The sequence below is a fragment of the Hippopotamus amphibius genome, chromosome 3 (genome assembly GCF_030028045.1).
Source record: "Hippopotamus amphibius kiboko isolate mHipAmp2 chromosome 3, mHipAmp2.hap2, whole genome shotgun sequence".
Lineage (NCBI taxonomy): Eukaryota > Metazoa > Chordata > Mammalia > Artiodactyla > Hippopotamidae > Hippopotamus > Hippopotamus amphibius.
This window is the reverse complement of record NC_080188.1, coordinates 105,043,754-105,065,958: the sequence shown is the minus strand read 5'-3', so window position 1 is coordinate 105,065,958 and position 22,205 is coordinate 105,043,754. Positions and strand designations below refer to the sequence as shown.

Sequence of the window (22,205 nt, the reverse complement as noted above, 5' to 3'; positions counted from 1 at the left end):
TCAGTACTTAATTGTTTCTTATTTTATTGGGATAAGAACACAATATGAAATTTAACCTCAACAAAGATTTAAGTATATGATAGAGTGTTTTTAACTGTAGGCATAATTATATTGAGTTTTAGGAGTTCCTTAGTTAGATATTCAACCCTTATCGAATACATAATCTAAAAATGTTTTCTTCTATTCCATAGGTAATCTTTCTACTATCTTGATAGTGTCTTTTGATGCACAAAAGATTTAATTTTGATGAAATCCAGTTTATCTAGTTTTTCTTTTGTTGCTTGTGATTTTGGTGTCATGTAAAATAATCCTTTACTAAATCAGGTCATAAATATATTCCCCCATTTTTTCCTAAGTGTTTAATAGTTTTAGCCCTTTTGTTTAGGTTATTTATCAATTTTTATTTAATTTTTATATGTGATATGAATTAGGAGTCTGACTTCATTAATTCATATGTGGATGTCCAGTGTCCACTTGGTGTATATATATATATTTATATATGCATATAACATACAGATATAGATATTAAGATATGTATATATATTATCTATCTAAGAACATAACTGTAATTCATTTTATTTTAAAGAAAAAAGAATATAGATGAACTTTGAGGACATATTACCAAGTGAAATAAGCTAGTCACAGAAGGAAAAATACTGCATGATATCATTTTTATGAGACAAACACATAGAAGCAAAGAGTAGAATGATGGTTGCCAAGGATAGAGGGAATGGGAGAATGGGAGTTACTAGTCAATAGGCATAAACTTGCAGTTATGAAAGATGAGTAAATTCTAGTGATCTGTTATAAAACATTGTGTCTATAGTTAACATCACTGTATTGTATACTTAAATATCATTAGGAGTATAGATTTGTATTTAGTGTTCTTACCACAATAAAAATAAATTAAAAGAATTAGAAAAATAGAAAAATGTCATATTGGTTAATAGTTGCTTCCTCTAGATGGGGGGTTGGAATGGACTTGGGGGAGGTCGGATCAGTGGAAATTTCACTTACATGTAATTATGTGTTAATTTAAATTAATGAATTCTATAAGATAAAACTATGTTTTATTGTGGGTGATGGCAAATAAATAGTGTTTGTAATGTCATTTTTTCTGCATAGTTATATATGTGTGTGTTTGTTACAAACAACTTGAAAGGTGAAATTTTGTGATTCTGTGGTGGCATTGTCTTAGAGTTTTGTATGATTGACCAAGGTATGTTCATTAACAGCATATTGAAGACTTAGGAAATGGAAAATACCTCTTGAACAATAAATTATAAGCTTCAAATGACATATCAGGTTGTAAAATAAAACATGAGTATCAATGGAAATTGTAAAAGAAATGGTGAAAGATCTTTACAATGTAATAGGAATGCTAAATCAATGGGAAAGTTAACAGAATGAAAAAGGGAATGAAAGTATTGTTAACTGAGCATGGAAGAGACTGTGTCTTTGGTCACATGAAAGACAACATGCACAGGACATTAGAGAAAGCACCAATATAGCATGCAAGGATTTAAATCATTGTAATGAGTAACTCAAAGTTGCAAAACATCTTTGAAATTTCCTTTTTATTTTCCACAATTTGTCTGTTAGTTCACTAATTTTAGAGCTGAGATGGTACCTAAACTATATTAGATATTAGAGAAGATATATAACAAGATAAAGCAAGAGCAGTTGTGTCCCTACACTACAGTAGTGAATGTTCTAGAGAATGATATGCAAGTTTTCACTGTTCCTTTATCAAAGTCAAAATCATATTAAAGATAGACTATGGCCCTGAGAACAAAAACTTCATATTTTATTTCAGAATTTTTGGATGGATATTATATTCATTCATTCATTCATTCATTTAGTCATCATTTACTCAATCACTCAGTAATCAGCAAATATGGTCAAAAGATTCTACCATTTGTGGACAACATTTTAGTTAGGACTATTAAAGTCTAATTTAATTAAGACTACCTTATTCTTTTTACAATACAATATCAAAGCCATACATATGTATCATTACACATGTGTAATACAATGTGTGGGCAATATGAAAGATTTAGACTATTTTCATTTTCTGTGAACATTCCTTGTTATATTAAGCCTATCACATTTTATGTAAAATGTGGTCTGAAGTAAATTAAAACATAATATGCTTTATTATGGTGTTATGCCAAAATGCTGTTAAGTAAAAACATGGTAGAAAAAAATGAGACAAGAATAGAACATGCCTGAAACATAAACAGCTCTATATACTTCCAAATAATTGATAGATTTAATGGTGATAACATATTTTGCTAGGCACTTACCATGTGCCAGTCAACATTCAAAGAGCTTTAGATGTATAGTGAAAGCTATTTATCTTCACAAGATAACTATCAGGTAGGTATCAACAGTATCTACATATTAATCTCAAGTAATGGAAAACTGTCTTTGTACTTGTTCAGGCAAAAATTTATATGGAATCATGTAATTTTCTCTTTATCACATACCTCACATCCAATCTATCATCATGTTACGCTGACTCAAAATACAGATTATATTTGGAGCCTGACTACTTCGTAACAGTTTTTCTGCTACCACCTGGTGCAAAGAACCATCATCTCAGTCTTAGAATTATTGCTGCAGCCTCCTGGCTTGTCTTTGGTTGGTCTTGTCTCTCAGTAATCTAAATGTCAAAGTAAGAGCCAGAGCAATACTGTTAAACAATAAATTGAATTATATCATGGTCTTCACAAATCCAACAAGACCTCTCATCACAGTAACAGTGAAAATGAAAACCTTCATAGGAGCCCATTGGTCCACAATGACCCACTCCTTTCCTCTATGAGCTCATTCCTTACTATTCTATCAATCATACTTACTTTGGTTTGACCACATGACATACTAACTTTTCCGTACATATTAGTTCTGATACTGCCTGCAATGTTTCCATTTTCTCTGTACTCTGAAACTCCCTTTTTATAGATAACTGCAGACTTTTTTTCTTATTCTATTCTTAATAAAAACATCCTTACCAATTTACTTAAATTGTATCTGTTTCCTTCTCCCTTTCAGGCTTCCTTGGTTTTCCATAGCAGTTTTCTCCAGCTAGACTGCTGCCCACACACACACACACATACACACTGTCATGTAAGCTTAATGAGTGCAGGATTCTTGCTTGCTTTGTTCAACATTGTATCCTCAGCAAAGAGATCTATGCCTCAATAAATGTATCTGAAAGTTGCAATTTACAGATGAGGAAAATGGAGAACAGATTAAATAACTGGTTCCTGGTCACTCCACTAGTTAAAGAACAAGCTCACATTTGGATCCAGATAGTCTAACCCTAGTGTTCACATTCTTCATCACCACTTTCTGATACGACTTTTTTCTACAAAATTGTAGTACAATTATCAGAGGTGAAAAAATCAAATCCCTTACTATATTAAAGAAAGCATTAAGAAAAAGTACTGCCAGCTGTTGAAAGCTGTATGTTGCTGGCAAATATTCTCTAGAAATGCTAATAGAAGACAGTGTGATTTGGGCAATAGTAGCTAAATCTTCTCAAACATAGAGGCACAGTCCTATTCACAGAAGGAAAATTTCCGTACTGGAAAGAACAGTTTATCTGACAATGAATACCATTGTTTGAGGAGGAAAATCTGTAACAGTCTGGGTACAGGCTACCCTGGTGTAACAGTGGAATTCAGAAACAGAGTGGCTCAAGAAAGAAAAAATCTATCCTCCCAAAGTTTATTTGACTAGGGTGGGCGGATGGCTCTTTTTCAGGGTAATCCTGGGAACTAGGTTTCTTCTTCGTTATTGATGTGTTATATCCCAAATATTGTCCTCTTCTGCTACTTTGAAAGAATTGAATTATTTTTTCTTAATGTTTGTTAGATTATACCACTGAAAACATGTGGGCCTGGGCCTACTTGTCAGTATCTACCCAAGTTAACTAAAAGGAAAAGTTCACTTAAGCACTTTCCTGAAAATTTTCCTAAGCATTACGAATGACAGCCAAAGAGGAGAAACAACCCAAATGACCATCAGATGATGAATAAATAAATAATGTGTGATCTATTCATGCAATGGAGAACAGTATGTCAATAAAGGAGAAACAAAATACTGAATCACGCTACACCATGGGTGAACTTTAAAAACTTTATTTTAAGGAAATGTTAGTCACAAAACACAACATACTTTATGTTGCAATTCACATGAAATATCCAGAGAAGAAGCAAACTTACAGACAGAAAATGTATAGTGTTCCTAGGTATGAGGGTGAGAGAATGGGGAATAACTCTTAGGTGCTTTGAGGTTTCTTTTAGGACTTATGAACATACATAACCTTTTAACATATTACACATCATTAATTATGCATTTTGAGTACATTATATAATACAGGTGAAATTTATGGCATGGAAATTATTTCTTAAGAAAACGTCTACCTTTATATGCTTTTAAATATTATTTACATGAGATAAGTGAAAAAAGGTCACAGGAAACTTTTTCAAAAGTAAATATAGCCCATAAAAATACAGTCAGGAAAATAGAAGAAATGGAATTTATAGATGAAGAAAGAGGAACATGAATATATTTTCATCCTCCAAAGATGAAAACTAAGCCAAAGAAACAGAAAAGATATCACAAGCTATAATCAAGATTTTTCTCCTGAAATGAAAGAAGATTTAAAGCTTCCTATTGAATGAATATAATGTGTTCTGATTATTCAACTAAGAATGATCAGTATTCAAGTATTTATTAAAGTCAAAATTTATTAAAGTTAAAATTACTTTATACAATTAAAAGAAACAAATCTCCTTAAAATTTATGTTTGAATTTTTCTTCTCTTGCATAAAATATGAATTTCATTTTACAGCTATTTTAGCAGCGCTAACATTTGATGAGGAGAATTGCCCTTCCAAAGTTCATCAAGGATTGAATAAATACAAAAGTAGCTCCTTATTCAAACCCACCAATTATCTCCTGAAATTCTGGGGAATAAACAGACATTGCTATAAGAGTCACTTTTAAATCTAAATGAAAATTGGTTTAGCTCTCATGAATTAATGAAAAATTCACAAGAATAATTTAAGCTGCTTCTCAGGATATTCCATCTTAGAGTCTTTTTTGTTTCCTCATCTTGGATAAATAATATTCAATAAAATTCTTAATATCAGAGGAAGACTTCACTAGAAAGAAGTCGTTTATGGGGTAATAGTCAATGAATGATGCATGAGATTATGGGTTTTATGAAAGACGAATAATATGGGTCATGGCGTGTTGTGACATTTTAATTATGATAATGGATACTGAATATGCCGTATGATACTAATTATGCAAATCTAGAGGTATACAATAAGCATTCTATGAACACAAAGTAATTGGGAGAAATTTATCAAATGTTACAACAATTTTGATTGTTTTCATATTATTCTTTGAATTTTTTTATATTCTCATTTTGTTTCTAATGAATTTTTTTCTAATTTCCTATAATAGTTTCACACATTTAAATATAAAAGTTTCATTGTGAAAAATGTATCATTCCATTCCAAATGGTTTCAGACATAGAGTAACTAAGTATTTCTCTACCACTGCAGGAAAAATTTAGAGCATCACATAGGAAGACCAAACAAACTCTTCATTGTGTGGCTTCCAAAGGAAAAGACAACTAGCTTCTCAAAACCTAGCAGAACTGCATTTAGTCCTTGAACTTCTGTCCTTTGAGACATACCAAGCAATCTTCCTTGGAATTGGCCAACAGGGATGACCACATGTTGTGTGATTATCAATCCCCAGTATATGAGGTTCCCTGGAATATCAGGATGAGAGGCAAGGCATACTCTGCTCTGTTTAAATACACAGTATGTAATACTGTTATTCACTTTAGACATAGCTTCCTGGCAAATTTTACATTTGCTTAAGAGCTGAACAAAATTTCCTGGTTGACTTACTTTTTCCTCAGATTAAAAAAAAAAATGAATGCACTACAATTCAAAAAGAACTTATCTCAAAGAAAACAAATATTATATTACAGAAATTTTCAACTGAAATTGTCTTCTTTTTTATTTCTGAGCAAAATTTGAGGTTGACATTCTTCTAGACAGTTAACATTGGAGGAAAGTGTTTTTCCACAACTTTGGCTCAAGGTAAGTATTATTCTCAAAATTAGAAGATTGTAGTTTGAATCAGATAAAATGGGGACATTATCAGAAACATATACATACAGAAATCATTTAGACCTTACCCTCTGTAGTGTCAGAACTGGTGCAAGCAGAAAACAGAGTTGATGTCATCAGGGTCTACCAGCAATGTGATGTTTCAGAAATATAATTTTGGAAGAAATCTGAAACATCCTCTCTTTTGGAATTAATACAAATATAAGGCCTGTCATTTTAATAAACCCACTACATTTGAAATTTATTTATCAGTAGTATTATAAAGTATTGGAAATGAAAGAACATACATGGTTCATTAAAAATTGTTCTTCTATCATTGTTTATTATATATGTAGTATTTTCCCTCAGATTTTGCTGAAATTAATTATAAATAGGAATATACTACTATGGGCATGCTCTCTGGAGTCAATCTATGTTGGTAGAACTACAAAGCCAACAATAATAGCTCTGCCTCTGGATAAAATACCAAAATTCTCTGTGCCCTTTTTTCATCTGAAAAGTGTGGCTAACAGTACTGTGTATGCTGTAATAATCTCATGGGTATTAAATGCATTAGTAATGGGAAGCATTTAGCACAGTGTGAGGCTTATTCTAATTATGCAATATATTAGTTTTATTATATTATATCCAATTATCAATTTATACCTATATTTGGCAGTCAGATTAAGATTTTTTCTTCATACTCTGTACACCCCTCATTATCATCACTTCCTTGACACACTAAAATAATATAAATATATCATGTCATTCATAGAAACACAAACCTTTTTTAAGTAATTCCTGCACAATATCAACTATAATTTCTCAACAGTTTAGAGGATTTGAACTCGATGGGTAGAAGGAATATCACACAGGTGTCTGACTTCATCCTCATGGGACTGACAGATTCTGAAGAGCTCCAGCTGGTCCTCTTTATGCTGTTTCTCCTCATCTACCTGATCACTGTGCTTGGGAATGCATGCATGATGCTGATCATCCGCCTGCATCTCCAGCTTCACACCCCCATGTATTTTTTCCTCAGTCACCTGTCATTTCTTGACCTCAGTTACTCAACTGTCATCACCCCTAGAACCTTAGAAAACTTACTGATGTCCACTAAGTATATTTCATACCTGAACTGCTTCACCCAAATGAATTGCTTTGTCTTCTTGGGTGGCACTGAATGCTCTCTTCTCTCCTCAATGGCCTATGATCGCTATGTAGCTATCTGCAACCCTCTGCATTACCCAGTTGTTATGTCCACAAGACGCTGCTGCTCCCTAGTCTTGGGATCCTATTTGGTTGGCTTTATGAACTCCTTTGTCAGTGCGCTTTCCATGAGCAGATTGCATTTCTGTGACTCCAATATAATCTATCACTTTTTCTGTGACCTGCCCCCAATTTTAACCCTGTCCTGCACGGACACACATGACATTGAAATCATAATATTCTTTTGTGCTGGCTCAACCCTAATCCTATCTCTTATCACAGTATCTGTGTCCTATGTTTCCATTCTGTCTACTATCCTGAAAATTACTTCCAATTCAGGGAAGCAAAAAGCCTTCTCTACTTGTGCCTCCCATCTCCTGGGAGTCAGTATCTTTTACGGGACTATGATTTTTACTTACTTAAAACCAAGTAAGTCCTACTCCTTGGGAAAGGATCAAATAGCTTCTGTTTTTTATACTATTGTCATCCCCATGGTGAATCCACTCATATACAGTCTTAGAAACAAAGAAGTAAAAAATGCTCTCATTAGAGTCATGCAGAATAGAAAAGCCTCCAAGCAATTCAAATAACAGTGAAGCTGAACTTTTCAGCTCATCTTTTTTTTTTTTTTCCCTATAGTACATTTCCTTGCTTTCTCTCCAGAAACACACTGAACTCATTATTTTTCCACTGAACCATCCTTTGCTTGATCAAACATGATCTTGGGCATTTCCTGGAATGTGCCTTTAGAAATCCACATTGCAACTGGAAACATTGAAACATTAAATCTATGGTCTAGATTTAGTTGTTTTTAAGGGCAATGGATTTGCAAAATGAAAAATTATAGTTATCACATTTTAAACTATATCATACAAATTCAGAGATCTTATGATGTAAACGAGTTCCATTTTTGGAACAACGATAACATTTTTAGCAATTATTACATTTACATTTTCCGAAAAGCAATTTTGCAGATTGATTACCAACACTTGCTTTGTTACCAAACATTCTAGGACTTAGATTGTAGATTTACAACACTTTGAGCTGTGTAACCCTTAAAAATAATTGAAACTTTAAGTCTCAACTTTTCCCAAATACACAAAATAAACAATATAGCCAGGTCTATAGATTTATTGTAAAGATTAAATCAGATAATGGATGTAAAGTGTTTAAGGCAATACTAATAATTGCTGGCCTATCATCAGAACACTCACATTCCTGCAATATTTTTAATGCACAATGACCTTTAAAAAAAATACTTGTGTTTTATGAATTACTTTTGGTTGATTTACAGGACAAACACACAAATAGCTAAGGAAAAGCTCATCACTTTACAATTTTGAATTTAGTGTGGTATATGCTAATATTGGAGAAACTTTGAAAAATATTGAAAAATTTAAGGAAATATAAATGCCCTAAAAATAAACAGCTTTATATGTTTTTTCCTACATTGATAGTTAGGTGTATATGTGTATATATTATATACATGATCAATATTTGTCATTTCATATGTATTTTTGTAGCTTTCTGTGTACACTAACAAAAGTAATATTTGATTATTCCTTTGTCATTGAAATTTAAGGTGAATGTCTTTTTGATACATGGCAAAAACCGAGACTCTCATTTTGCAATGCTTTAGACATGCAATGTTTGTAAATTCATCAAGTTAAAAATCTTCATGCAGTGATATCTCTTTGGCGGCTATCCAAAAACTTTTAAAACACCTACCTTGTGTGATGTGTCAACAAGCTTCATAAACTGTTCCTTGTTGAAATTTTGTATATTTTAAACCATCAATGTCATTCTCCTGATTTTTATATGTTTGTTATAATCATTAAAAGCAAATCCTTTAATTAAATGCTTGATTCATTTGTTTTAAAATTTTTAACAGAGACAAGTTATAAAACTACACATTAATGATGCATTCAGTTGTTGTGGCAACCCATAAACTTTAGTCGGGAGAGTGCTAAAATTTCTTTTATTTTAAAATTCTTCTTGTATGTAATCTTGAATTGAAATTTTAATTTTCTCTGTTATTAAATGATTAAGAACACATTTCTCAGTTTCCAAGCATTGCATATTTTTGTTTAAATGTTCCTAACTATATAGATTGTTTTTATTCAAACAATAATTATAAAATTTTTATATTTTGAAATTTAGATTTTTTTCTCAGTAAAGTATATTTGGTTATATTTCTTCCATACTTTTTTTAAAATTTATTTATTTATTTATTATTTTTGGGGGGGTACACCAAGTTCAATCATCTGTTTTTATACACATATCCCCATATTCCCTCCCTTCCTTGACTCCCCCCCCTCGAGTTCCCCCCCACCCTCCCCGCCCCAGTCCTCTAAGGCATCTTCCATCCTCGAGTTGGGCTCCCTTTGTTATACAACAACTTCCCACTGACTATCTATTTTACAGTTGGTAGTATATGTATGTCTGTGCTACTCTATTGCTTCGTCTCAGCTTGCCCTTCACCCCCCCCAAACCTCGAGTTCTCCAGTCCATTCTCTGTATCTGCATCCTTGTTCTTGTCTCCTCCATACTTTTTAAGTGTTAAAAATAAAATGCCAAAGTGCAATTCTCTTCTAGGAGTTAAAAGTTCAAATTGCTTGTACTAGCTCGAAACTGTCAAGAAATTTAATCAAGTCTTTTAAATATGCATTATTTTCCCCTACTTAAGTTATTTTAAAAATTCCCTTATCATCTTGATTGCCATTTGAAATTATTATGACAGTTTCACTCTGATTTCCATGTTTTCTAATCTGTATATTTACAGCTATTGCCATTTGGTTTTGCTTACTTTTGTTCAATATGTATTTTTCACTCCTTTTCCATCTTTTATAAGCAAAATCTCACTTCCTATATTTATGCGCTCTTTTCAGTTTTCTAGTCTCTTTATAAACTATGTTTTTACCATTCTCTCATTTCTATTTCTAAGAGTAGTAATTCTATCCTGTTGGTTTGTGCTGGCAAATATTGTTAACAGGCTATATGATTTTTTTGGACAACACTTAAGTTAGTGAAGTTATAAAGTAAACAAATTTTAATTAAATTAAGACTACTGTATTTTTTCTTTACAATGCACTTTAGAAATGCTTTATATAATATTATTATACATGTGTATTATAATCTGTGGGCCATACAGAAGATTTAGACTATTTGCATTTTCCCTGAATAGTCCTTGTTATATCAGGACACATCATATTTTAATTAAAATGTGGTCTGAAGTAATTTAAAACATAATATTTTTATGGTGCCATGTCAAAATCCTGTTTAATAAAAATATGATAGAGAAACTAATACAGAATAGAACATGCCAAAAACATAAACAGATGTGTTTACTTCCAAATAATGAATAGTAGCCAAAGAGTAGAAGCAACCCAAATGGCCATCAGATAATACATGAAAAAATACAATGTGATATAGCCATACAATGGAGTATCATATAGCAAAAGAGAAGAAATGAAATAGTTATACATGTTACACCATGGGTGGGTGAATTTTAACATCTTTATTTTAAGGAAATACTTTAGTCACAAAACACAACATACTGTATGATGCAACTCGCATGAAAAATGCAGAAGGGGCAAGCTTATAGACAGAGTGTGGAAAGTGGTTCCTAGGTTCGGGGATGAGGCAATGGGGACTAACTGTTACTGCTGCAAGGCTTCTTTAAGGAGTGATGAACACACACATAACCTTTTAAAGAAATTATACCTCATGGGTTGTACATTTTGAGTATATAATATAATACAGTGAAAAGTATGGGATGTAAATGATTCCTTAAGAAAGTACCTACATTTATACATCTATAAATATTATTTACATGAGATAAGGGACAACAAAAGGTCTTGGGAGATTTTTTTCAAAATGAGTAAATAAAAAAATACAGTCAGGAAAATAGCAAAAAGGAGGAATATATAGATGATGAGATCAGAATGTGAATATATTTTGATCCTCCAAAGAAGAAAACTAAGCCAAAAACATAGAAAAGATATCCCAAGATTTAATCAAGATTTTTTTTCCCCTAAAATGGAAGAATAATTGAAACTTCCTATTGAAAGTACGTAACGTGTTCTGGTTAACAAAGAATCATCAGTATTAAATTTTTATTAAAATTAATATTTCTTTACACAGAATCAGAGCAAAAGATCTTGTTCCATTTAAGGGCTAGCAAAATATCCATATCATGCTTTTCAGCAGTACTTCATGGCAGGATAAAATGGGAACAAGGACAGAAAAGAAAGACATATATGAATATGATTAAGGTAGTCCAAATGAACTTCAAGTAGGTGCTAATCCAATATTTCTCATAGTAGGAAATTGAGATACCACCTGAAAAATAGGTATAAGAGGGATAATATAGCAGGAATTTTTTACACTAAGTATAATCTTAAAATACAAAAAAATGCACCTAACATGACTTTAAAATTAAGACTTACAGTACAGTTTTTTTAAGCTAAATATATTACAAATTGTTTCAGAAAGTTAAAAATAAAAGTATAAACAAGTTGTTGTATAACAAAGGGAGTCCAACTCGAGGATGGAAGATGCCTTAGAGGACTGGGGCGGGGAGGGTGGGGGGGGCTCGAGGGGGGGAGTCAAGGAAGGGAGGGAATACGGGGATATGTGTATAAAAACAGATGACTGAACTTGGTTTATCCCCAAAAAAATAAAAAATAAAAAAATAAAGTATGCACATACATTTAGGCAATACATATTCATGAAAACCATTGGTTGTAGTTTTAATGTAAAAAATACAGAATGCATGAAAGATTATCAGAATAAACAAAAATGAATACTTTGTACTGCTGGATTTTTTTTTAAAGAACTTTTACTGAGATATAACTGACAAAATTAACTGCATATATTTAAACCATACAATTTAATATTTTTTCTTATTAGTAATGTATACATATACAGATGGATTTTACTTCACAATGAAGACTTAAAAGTATTATCTGTGCAAATATTAGCATAGTAACAGATATCTAATACAGGGAACTCCTAATACAGGGAATGCAAAGAGAAATACATAGAATTATACCAATATTAAAAAATCACTCTATGCCTATATCTTTAAGTTCAGTCAAGAAAACCTTGAACAGTGAAGAGGGAAGTTAGAAACTTATACTCAGCTAAAAGCAACTCCATGCTTGTTTTGCTTTTGTGAAATATGCTTGCTGTGCCAAGAAAAACCGAAAACTGGATGACCTAACAATTTAATATAACTTTAAGGTGTTTTGCTAAAAAATGGAATGTTCTGCACCTGCTCTTGTAAGTTTCTGTTTGGAAACTTCCATGCTCTTTAAACATGTGCACATAAAAGTAATGCTCACCCTGAGTTCAGGGCCCAGAGCTTTGGAGCATTAGCTCGACTGGTGCCACAGGCTTAATAAACCTGAGTTCTCCAAGCCTCCGTGTGTGATGCTTGGTTTCTCAACGGACCAATTACTGCAACATTTCTGGAGGCCCCAGTGAGATTCCAACCACACCGGCCCCTTGAGCCACCAGAAGGGTGGCTCAACTGAGCTGGCGCGAAGGAGCTCCAGGGTGAAAGAGGAGGTTCAGCACCTGCTGGTATTCTGGGTTCTCTTTCGGACCAGTGTTCTGACCCTCTGGTTGGCCTGGCCCAGACCAGAGTCATTGGAGGGATGCATCAGCTTACCAGGAATGGCCACAGGATCAGGTAAGGCCCTGGGGCACTGAACCCAGTCAGGTCCAGTCTCCAGATGGAAGAGGAGCTTGATCACCTCCTATGATCTTCAGTAAGAAGACCACCAGTTAGGGACCTTCCCAGAGAAGGGAGGCACTATGATAAACTCTGGTGTGAATATGTGTGTGAGTGAGTGCCCTGGTTTGTCCTTGTTCCAGGGTGAATGTGTGGCTCCACTGCCTCTGTGGCTATAGAGTGGGTGCTAACCTGCGGTTCCGTGGTGACCTCATACAGCTCAAGGCAGTGTCTGTCTCTGGGGGACCCAGTCCCTCCCTGTTAGTCAGATTCAAGTTGGAACTCTATACCACCTGCCAAAGCTAAGAGGCACCTAAGTTCCCCATGGGAATGCGGCCAGGAGGGCACCTGAATGGTCTCCTCTTCTGAGGGGGCACTCAACCTTGTTTGTTTTTGCGACACCGACACAGGGCAGGATAGCCGGGGTGGGAGGGAGACAATTGATTACTGATTTGATTTAGCAATTGTGTCTGTCCAAATGGCCCTTTTGCCCTAGGGCCCTCTGCCAAGATTATTTTCTTTAAATTTTACTGCTCATTCTCCCCTTCTGTCACCTGACTCTTTGAGCCGACTTATTGAGAAATTAGGTCTTCCCCAAAAGACTTGCCCTGTTTGTCAGACAAATCTATTCCTCCCTCCCTCTTGGTCCCCTGGACCAGTCCATGCAGAGTGGCACACTCTGACGTGTTCCTGTATACTTTCGGATTCTCATTAAGAGGCTGCATTCCTCTGTCACCTTTCCTTCATAATCCCTTGATTCCCCACGGATTTCAGGCTCTTCACTTAGGTGAGGAGTATGCATACTTGCTCCCTCCACCTGCTCAGTGCCCACAAGAGGGTCAATCACCCCAGATCCCCTCCAGAGCCCCACCTGAAGTTATTCCTCTGCAAACCCCATTACAAGAGACTGCCTCCTTACAGACCTGTCTCCCTGAGAAATTTAATGATCAGGACCATCTTTAAGGAGGCACGAACTCATGCTGTCTGGGAATACTGGGCTTTCCAGGAGCAGCAACATCAGCACTACCTGGGTTATAAGGCCCTAAGGCAAGGTAGGTCCTTCACGTGCACACCCCCCTCCTCCCTGGCCAAAGAGGTAGATTACACTTGTCAACATGGGGGAAAGTTCCTCTAAGCTGACTGTTTTGGATTGCATGATAAAAATTTTTAAGAAAGGTTTTTCCAGAGACTATGGGGTTAAGATGACCCAGGGAAATCTCCACACCCTGTGTGAGTTAGAATGGCCCACCTTTGGGGTAGGATGGCCTGTGGAGGGTACTCTAAACCTTCCTACAGTTAGAGCTGTGTACTGAGTGGTTACAGGGACCCTTGGGCACCCAGACCAGTTTCCATACATAGATTCCATATTGCAAATCACCATTCAGCTGTCTCCTTGGGTTTGGTTCTGTGCAAGTAGGCAGGGGCAGTGTAGGATCCTTGTGGCACAACTGGCTCCAAGGACAATCAAAGAAAAGCCAGCAAAGGTTATCCACCAAGCAGACCCCGAAGAAGAGCCCCCTGTGCCTCTGCCCTATATGCCAGCTGCTCCACCAGTTCCCATTCAGCCCTCTCACCATTTACCAGACAGCCCTCCATCTTCTGTGTCTCCACCACCTCCAAATCCAGAGCACCCTCCAAGCCTGCGGTGACTTCGCTCAGCCAACCAACAAGTTCAAAAGCCCGCAGCCCTGCAGATGCCTATGTGAGAGGTCCAAGGCCCACCCCAGGTCAATGAGGATGGCTCCATCCAGCCAGGACACCCAGTCCTTTATTATCCACCTTCAGCACCACTGACCTTCTCAACTGGAAACACCACACCTCGTCCTATTTGGAGAAGCCACAAGCAATGATTGACCTCCTTGAGTCCATTTTTTACACCCACAAACCTACCTGGGATGACTGCCGCCATCTCCTCCTGACTCTTTTCAACACTAAGGAATGCTGCTGGATCCTGTCAGAGGCACGGAAATGGCTCCAAGGGCAGGCACCAGCTGGTACAGTAGATCCTGCAGCCTGGGACCTGAGGGCTGCAGCTGACGATTGACCCAACTGGGACTTCAATGTCCCAGATGGGAAGGACTCCCATTCCCATGGGCAAATGGGTTCATCCCTATCAGCCAGGAGATGAGGTATGGATAAAAGATTGGAGGAAGGAACCACTTCAGCCAGTTTGGACTGGCCCTCATACAGTCATCCTGGTGACCCCTACTGCTGTTAAAATTATAGGAGTCACCCCATGGATCCACCACACCAGGTGAAGAGAGCAGCACCTCTAGAAGGGTGAGGGACCTGGACTGCGAAAGCTCATCCGAACCAGCTGCTTCAGGTTTTCCTACGGAGACAACTGAGTCCCTTCTGAGATCCTCAGCCCTGCTCCAGTCACTCTGGGGCTGACTGGTCTATGCATGGCAGAAGCTTGAGGAATTCGATGAGGGACATCTGAGGGTCAGGGTTACAATGACACCTTGCCTTGTAGGGGCTGGTTGCACCACTGGCCTTGATGTTTTCTATAGGCTAAACACAAGGGGTCATGTTGGCTATAATCTACCCAAAGATAATGGAATCCTGGACAACTATTTGGGGGTTGGTTTTCTTACCTAGTGGGGTTCAAAACGCTTGTGGGAATAGTCCTACTCCTCCTTGGGACCTGTCTCCTTTTACCTTGCCTCTTGCCATTATTTATGAGGGTAGTTTCCAGCCTAGCTGAGGCCAATCTGGATAGGAGAGCCACCACACATCTCCCAGCCCTAAGAGGTTATCATCCTCTGGGCTTAGAAGATCAAGAAGTTGATGCCTTATAAGATTTAAGGGGCATCAAGAGGGGGGATTGGAGAGGAAAGTTAGAAACTTCCACTCAGCAAAAAACAACTCCATGCTTGTTTTGCATTTGTGAAATATGCTTGCTGTGCCAAGAAAAACAGAAAAACAGGATGACCTAACAATTCAATGTAATTTTAAGATGTTTTGCTAAAAAATGTAATGTTCTGCACCTACTCTTGTAAGTTTCTATTTGGAAACTTCCATGCTCTGTAAACATGTGCCCTATAAAAGTAAAGCTCACCGTGACTTTGGGGCCCAGAACTTCGGAATGTTAGCCCATCTGGTGCCGCCAACTTAATAAACCTGAGTTCTCCAAGCATCCGAGTGCGGTGCTTGGTTTCTCAATGGACCGATTTCTGCAACAGTAGGGCATAAATGCTTAAGGCAGTCATTCAATATGATTATTTTTATAGATAATTATGTACTAAGCTTTGACCACAAATAAGAGAGAATTCACTTTCTTTTCAAATATACTTTCAATATGTATAAAAATTGCCATATAACAGTGAAAACAATGATCTGGATTGAAAATATTTAAAACTTTCATCCTGTTTAGAAATGAGTGACAAATAAAAACCTCAAACTATTCCATTTAGGCATTTACAAATAATCTACTAAACTACTCCAAAGGCAGAGAGAAAGAAGAAAATATGACATTTAATATGATAGTGAAAATATGACATATTAAAAATATGGGGAAGAGAAAAGATGGCGGCGAAGTAGAGAGACGTGGAGTGCATCCCTCTCCACAGATGCATTGGGAATGCATGGAAGGATGCAGTAATTCCCACAGAGAACCAGCTGAACACCAGCAGACGGCCTCGGACACCAGAAAGGGCTGTGGGGAGCCCGACATAGCTGGTAGGGAGGCATCTACGACGGCTCAAAGAGGGTGAAGTGGCAGAGCTGTGGCAGACGGGAGGGAGTGAGAAACATAAAACATACAGAGGGTCCGCAGCGCAGCTCAGCATTCCTGGACCGAGACATCAATCCGCAGCTGAATGGAGGGTCCAGGAGCGGGAGCGTGGGAACCGGAGAGCTGGTTCAGGGTGAGAAACATTGTTGCCGGTAGGGTGACAGACCGAGAGGATAGGAGGGAGGAGGTCCGTGGAGAGGAGTGCCCGTCCCTGAGAGCTGCCAGGCCATGATGGAGGCTGCAGGCTGCAGGCTCACGGGCGGGGGGGAGGAGCCGTGCGCATAGCCTCTCTCTCTCTCTTTCGGTGCCTCTGCAACAGGCAGTGGAGAGACGCCTGTGGGCCACCTAAGGCGCTCAGGGATAACAAGCACCCTCAGGCGCTCGGGCAGGGCTAGATTAAAACCCCTTGCAACGCCAGCAGCAGGGAGGCTGCAGAGAAAAAAAAAAACAACAACAACCACAGCAACAACAACAAAAAAAACCCAAGAGAGGCCCAACTCTAAGACTTTCTGTTTACGCCTGAGCCACCAGGGTCCCTCTGCAACAGGCATCTCCAAGCCCGACTGAAACAACAGTGCACCACTGCTCACTCACTCCCAGGAGAAGGAGCCACTATTGTACCCTATCCCTCCCCACACACCAATGCTTACAGATGAACAATAAAGGAACCTCTGCTGGTCACAGAATAATGCAAAAAAACCCAAGGCGAGGAGAAGGACATTTACAGCTGAGAATCTAAAGAAACAGAAATAGTAGTATCAATACCTATTGAACTGGTCCATTCTGGGATTAGTTCTGGATTTTTTTTTCTCTTTCTCTCTCTTTTTTTTTTTTTTCTTTATTAAATACGATCTTAGCCCTAAGGGATCTACAAGTTTTATAACATAATTTTTTAATGATATTTTTTATTCTTTTTTTTTTTGCCTTTTTATATACTTCTATATCTAGCTAAGTTTTTGGTAGTAGGGACAATATATCTCTCATACTTTCCTTTCATCCCTATCTTTTATACATTTCTATTCCTTTCTTTTTATTTGCATATTTCCAACCACATTACACTCTTCTGTTCCCCTTTCTTCCAGCCATTTTAAGTTTATTTTATCTTAACATACTTATAAGCAACACTGTCGGTCTGCTCAGACTCGTTGCCCTATTCTCCAGTTGATGCACTGCCTTGGTATTTAGTATTAGGCTTTTGTCTTTATCTTAGTTCTTAGTACAGTTGTCTAATTACATTCTGAGAATCTCCATTCTCTCTGGTGGTACTCTGGCTCTTTTCTATATTTGATCCTAGCTTACAAAATCTCCCTGGATTAATGTTTGTATGTGTAGGGTGTTATTTGTTTGTTTGTTTGCTTTTGCTTTTGTCTCTGATTTGTTCTGTTTCAGTTGTCAATTTCTGTTGGGTTTCTCTTTGAATATCTGATAGCACACTGAGGTTCTGTCCGGTCTTTCTAGAGCCTTATGTCCTAATGGATTCAGTAATTGTGTGTCTTATACATGTATGTGTTTCCTAGACTTAATATTCATTTAATCCAATACTTGGACATTAGTTTGAGGCTTGGACAGTCTTCTATAAACACCTCTATTGCCAGGACAAGCAACCCCAAAAGTTTGGACAACCATGAGGAAACAAAGAAACACCAGGCAGGCAAAGGAGCAGGAAAAAAACCCACAAGACCAAATAAATGAGGAGGAAATAGGAACAATGCCTGAAAAAGAATTCAGAGGAATGATAGTAAAAATGATACAAAATCTCAATAACAAAATAGAGAAAGTACAAGAAACAGTTCATAAGAACTCAGAAAAACAAACAGCAATGGATAACAAAATAACTGAAATTAAAAATATTCTAGATGCTATAACCAGCAGAATAACTGAGGCAGAAGAATGAATAAGTGAGTTGGAAGATAGAATGGGGGAAATAAATGCCACAGAGAAGGAAAAAGAAAAAAAGAATAAAAAGAATAGAAGACAGTCTCAGAGACCTCAGTGATAACATTAAGCATACCAACATTCGAATTATAGGCATCCCAGAAGAAGAAGAAAACAAAAAAGGGAGAAAGGGAGAAAATCTTTGAAGAGGTTATACTGGAAAACATCCCCAACATGGGAAAGGAAATAATTAACCAAGTCCAAGAAGCACAGAGAGTCCCATACAGAATAACCCAAGGAGAAATACACCAAGGCACATATTAATCAAACTAACGAAAATTAAACACAAAGAAAAAAATATTAAAAGCAGGAAGAGAAAAGCAACAAACAAGATATAAGGGAAAACCCATCAGGATAACAGCTGACCTTTCTACAGAAACTCTGCAGGCCAGAAGGGAATGGCAGGATACACTGAAAGTCCTGAAAGAGAGAAACCTAGAGCCAAGAATACTCTACCCAGCAAGAATCTCATTCAGATTTGAGGGAGAAATCAAAAGCTTTCCAGACAAGCAAAAGTTAAGAGAATTCAGCACCACCAAACCAGCCTTACAACAAGTGCTAAAGGAACTTCTCTAAGTAGGAAACATAAGAAAAGGAAAACACCTACAAATACAAACCCAAAACAATTAAGAAAATGGTAATTGGGACACACATGTCAATAATCACCTTAAATGTAAATAGATTAAATGCTCCAACCAAAAGAAACAGACTGGCTGAATGGATACAAAAACAAGACCCTTCTATATGCTGCCTACAAGAAACCCACTTCAGACCAAGGGATACATATAGACTGAAAGTGAAGGGATGGAAAAAGATATTCCATGCAAATGGAAGTCCAAAGAAAGCTGGAGTAGCAATACTCATATCAGACACATTAGACTTGAAAGTAAAGACTATTAAAAGAGACAAGGAAGGACACTACCTAATGATCAAGGGAGCCATTCAAGAAGAACATATCACAATGGTAAATATCTATGCCCCCAATATAGGAGCACCTCAATACATAAGGCAAATGCTTACAGCCATAAAAGGGGACATCAACAGTAACACAATAATATTGGGAGACTTGAATACCCCACTTACATCAATGGACAGATCACCCAAAAAGAAATTCAATAAAGACACACAAGCTTTAAATGACACATTAGACCATCTCGACTTAATTGATATTTATAGGACATTCCATCCAAAAACGACAGACTACATTTTCTTCTCAAGTGCACACGGAACATTTTCCAGGATAGATCACATCTTGGGTCACAAATCAAACCTCAGCAAATTCAAGAAAATTGAAATCATATCAAGCATCTTCTCAGACCACAACACCATGAAACTACATATCAATCACAGGAAAAAAACTGCAAAAATACAAACACATGGAGGATAAACAATTCACTCTTAAACAACCAAGGAATCACTAAAGAAATCAAAGAGGAAATCAAAAAATATCTAGAAACAAATGACAATGAAAACACAACAACCCAAAACCTATGGGATGCAGCAAAAGCAATTCTAAGAGGGAAGTTTATAGCAATACAGGCCTACCTTAAGAAACAAGAAAATTATCGAATAAACAACCTAACCTTACACCTAAAACAACCAGAGAAAGAAGAACAAAGAAACCCCAAAATGAGCAGAAGGAAAGAAATCATAAAGATCAGAGCAGAGATAAATGAAAAAGAAAGGAAAGAAACCATAAGAAAAATAAATAAAACTAAAAGCTGGTTCTTTGAGAAGATTAACAAAATTGATAAACCATTAGCCAGACTCATCAAGAAAAAAAGGGAGAAGATGCAAATCAACAGAATTAGAAATGAAAAAGAAGTAACAACGGACACCTCAGAAATACAAAAGACCATGAGAGACTACTACAAGCAACTATATGCCAATCAATTGGATAACCTGGAAGAAATGGATACATTCTTAGAAAAATACAATCTTCCAAGACTGAACCAGGAAGAAATAGAAACCATCAACAGACCAATCACAAGTACGGAAATTGAGGCAGTGATTAAAAATCTCCCAACACACAAAAGCCCAGGACCAGATGGGTTCACAGGCGAATTCTATCAAAGGTTTTGAGAAGAGCTAACACCTATCCTTCTCAAACTCTTCCAAAATATTGCAGAAGGCGGAGCACTCCCAAACTCATTCTACGAGGCTACCATCACCCTGATACCAAAACCAGGCAAAGATGTCACAAAAAAAGAAGACTACAGATCAATATCACTGATGAATATAAATGCAAAAATCCTCAACAAAATACTAGCTAACAGACTCCAACAGCACATTAAAAAAATCATACACCATGGTCAAGTGGGGTTTATCCCTGGGATGCAAGGATTCTTCAATATACGCAAATCAATCAACGTGATACATCATATCAACAAATTGAAGGATAAAAACCATATGATCATTTCAATAGATGCAGAAAAAGCTTTTGACAAAGTTCAACATCCATTTATGATAAAAGCTCTCAAGAAAATGGGCATGGAAGGAAATTACCTCAACATAATAAAAGCCATATATGAAAAACCAAAAGCCAACATCGTTCTCAATGGGGAAAAACTGGAAGAATTCCCTCTAAGAACAGGAACACGATAAGGGTGTCCACTCTCACCACTATTATTCAACATAGTTTTGGAAGTTTTAGCCACAGCAATCAGAGAAGAAAAAGAAATTAAAGGAATCCAAATTGGAAAAGAAGAAGTAAAATTGTCACTCTTTGCAGATGACATGATATTATATATAGAAAACCCTAAAGACTCTACCAGAAAACTGCTAGCACTCATTGATGAGTTTAGTAAAGTAGCAGGATACAAAATTAATGCACAGAAATCTCTTGCATTCCTATACACTAACAATGGAAGTGCAGAAAGAGAAATTAAGGAAACTCTCCCATTCACCATTGCAACCAAAAGCATAAAATCCCTAGGAATAAACCTGCCTAAGGAGGCCAAAGATCTGTATGCAGAAAACTTTAAGACATTGATGAAAGAAATCAAAGACGACACAAACAGATGGAGAGACATACCATGTCCCTGGATTGGAAGAATCAACATCGTGAAAATGACTGTACTACCCAAAGCAATTTACAGATTCAATGCAATCCCCATCAAATTACCACTGGCATTTTTCACAGAACTAGAGCAAGAAGTCTTACGATTTGTATGGAAATGCAAAAGACCCCGAATAGCCAAAGCAATCTTGAGAAGGAACAATGGAGTTGGTGGAATCAGGCTTCCTGACTTCAAACTATACTACAAGGCCATAGTGATCAAGACAATATGGTACTGGCACAAAAATAGAAAGGACGATCAATGGAATAGAATAGAGAACTCAGAAGTAAGCCCAAACACATATGGGCACCTTATCTTTGACAAAGGAGGCACGAGTATACAATGGAAAAAAGACAGCCTCTTCAATAAGGGGTGCTGGGAAAATTGGA

The 22,205-nt window shown here is 36.7% G+C and overlaps 1 protein-coding gene across 1 annotated transcript; it reads left to right on the top strand.

Annotated features, from left to right (window-relative positions):
- The first annotated feature begins 6,991 nt into the window (after nt 1-6,991).
- Nucleotides 6,992-7,939, top strand: LOC130850209 (olfactory receptor 8H1-like). The gene has a single exon (XM_057729607.1). It carries the CDS (start codon nt 6,992-6,994, stop codon nt 7,937-7,939), a length of 948 nt encoding a protein of 315 aa, XP_057585590.1.
- The last annotated feature ends 14,266 nt before the right edge of the window (nt 7,940-22,205 follow it).